The sequence below is a fragment of the Malus domestica genome, chromosome 10 (assembly GCF_042453785.1).
Source record: "Malus domestica chromosome 10, GDT2T_hap1".
In the NCBI taxonomy this organism is placed as follows: Eukaryota; Viridiplantae; Streptophyta; class Magnoliopsida; order Rosales; family Rosaceae; genus Malus; species Malus domestica.
Genome location: NC_091670.1, coordinates 24508206 through 24510425, shown reverse-complemented (window position 1 = coordinate 24510425; position 2220 = coordinate 24508206). Strand labels below are relative to the sequence as shown.

Sequence of the window (2220 nt, the reverse complement as noted above, 5' to 3'; positions counted from 1 at the left end):
AATTACACATTATTTTTGTCTCACGTGTTCTCTTCGTGTTGAAAAATTTAAAAACACAAGGAAAACAAAAACTCACCGCTCAAAATACCGATTCCCGGTTTTCCAGTACAGACAGGAGAGAGAGAGAGAGAGAGAGACAGTGACACACCCACTCTCACTCACTCACAGTAAATATCGCTCTCTCTCTCTCTGTCTCTCTGTCTTCTGTGCCCACATAGGTTTGCAGCTGTCTCCAGCCCCATTCCCACTCCATTTCTCACTCCCAACTTTATATACCCCCTCTCCTCCCTTCCCCTCTCTCCAATTCTCCATCCCCCGCACCCCAACAATGCCGCTCACCAATTTCTCCTCCCTCCTCCTCCTCCTCCTCACCACCACCACCGTCTTCGCCAATGCCGCCCCCACTCCCTCCGTCCAAACCCTGAACACTCACGAGCTCTTCAACCCCAAGCTCCCTCCACGCACCCTCTCCTCCAATAAGAAATTCGAGGGCTCCTCCAACCTCGTCGACCTCCGCTACCACATGGGCCCCGTCCTCTCCTCCTCCCCCATCAACATCTACCTCATCTGGTACGGCAAGTGGGCCGCGCCCCAGAAGCTCCTCATCACCGACTTCATCCACTCCATTTCCGCCGCTCCCTCCGCCTCCCCCTCCCCCTCCGTCGCCGAGTGGTGGCGAACTGTCTCCCTCTACACCGACCAGACCGGCGCCAATGTCTCACGCGCCGTCGTCGTCGCCGGACAGTACTCCGACATGAAGTACTCCCACGGGAATCACCTCACCCGCCTCTCAGTCCAGCAGGTCATCGCCTCCGCCGTCCGATCCGCCCCCTTCCCCGTCGATCACAAGCAAGGCGTCTACCTAATCCTCACTTCCGAGGACGTCACTGTTCAGGACTTTTGTCGAGCCGTTTGTGGGTTCCATTACTTCACCTTCCCCTCCATGGTGGGCTACACTCTGCCATACGCCTGGATCGGAAACTCCGGCAAGCAGTGCCCGGAGGTCTGCGCCTACCCGTTCGCAGTCCCGGGGTACATGGGCGGCGGCGGGCCCGGGGCGCTGTCGCCGCCCAACAGGGACATTGGCGTGGACGGGATGATCAGTGTGATTGGGCACGAGCTCGCTGAGCTCTCGTCCAACCCGCTGGTGAATGCGTGGTACGCCGGGGAGGACCCAACGGCGCCAACGGAGATTGGGGACTTGTGCGAAGGGTTGTATGGGACCGGTGGCGGCGGCGGGTACATTGGGCAGGTGATGAGGGATCGGGAAGGGAGGACGTTCAATGTGAATGGAAGCAAAGGGAGGAAGTTTTTGTTGCAGTGGATTTGGAGTCCTGTTTTGAAGGCCTGTGCTGGGCCTAATGCTTTGGACTAGATTAAATTTGAAAGAAAAAAAAAGATAGAAATTTGTATTATTTTGTTATAGATAGTTGGAGGTTGAGAGAATCTGGGTGGCGGTGGTGCTGGTGGTGGTTGGCGGTGGTGCTGGTGGTGGCAGTGGTGGGGGTGCTGGAGGATAAAGTAAGCTCTGCTTGAGCTTATAGTAATTTTCTTGAATTTTTTGTTTTGTATTTTGGTGGGTTAGTTTAGTTAGGTTATTTCGAATTTTTATACCATATGTTCATATATGTTTATATCTATTTTTCTCCCATTTGAATGAAATTTGCATTGGCAATTTTGTTCACTCTTAATTTTTGTAAGGGTTCATGTCACTAATTTTATTTTTATTTAATTCAACATATATTTAAACCGATTCAAAATATGAATGAGAGATACAAACTTGAATGTAAAAGTGAAATTCACTATTCTAATTTCTAACCAATTTAACAATAAATTCATGCATGCACTCTTAATTTATGGCATAAAGAAGCAAAACATCAGAGAGTAAGTGATATGATTCAAACATGCATGTAATGTATATCGTTATCAATTTACGTATTATAAAATCGTTGATACATGTTGGAAAATTAGGTTTTTTTAAAATGGATAAAAATGAATGATGATGTCATTATCAACACTAACAACTTGGACAAAGAATCAGGTCTCATAAAATGTAGAGGTTAGTACTTAGTAGTAGATTTTTTTAAAGCTTGTCAAAGTGAATGAAGTATAGCATTTAATTAAGCATTTTACTTGGTTTTTGATACACAGAGGTACACAGAGAGAATGCAGGAGAGCCCAAAATGTCTTATTTCATGGTCGTCGTAATCATCATGCTGT

At 47.8% G+C, this 2220-nt stretch overlaps 1 protein-coding gene across 1 annotated transcript; it reads left to right on the top strand.

Annotated features, from left to right (window-relative positions):
• The first annotated feature begins 204 nt into the window (after positions 1-204).
• On the top strand, positions 205-1675 carry LOC103429545 (protein EXORDIUM-like 5). The gene has a single exon (XM_017330715.3). It carries the CDS (start codon positions 329-331, stop codon positions 1373-1375), a length of 1047 nt encoding a protein of 348 aa, XP_017186204.3. The 5' UTR covers positions 205-328; the 3' UTR covers positions 1376-1675.
• The last annotated feature ends 545 nt before the right edge of the window (positions 1676-2220 follow it).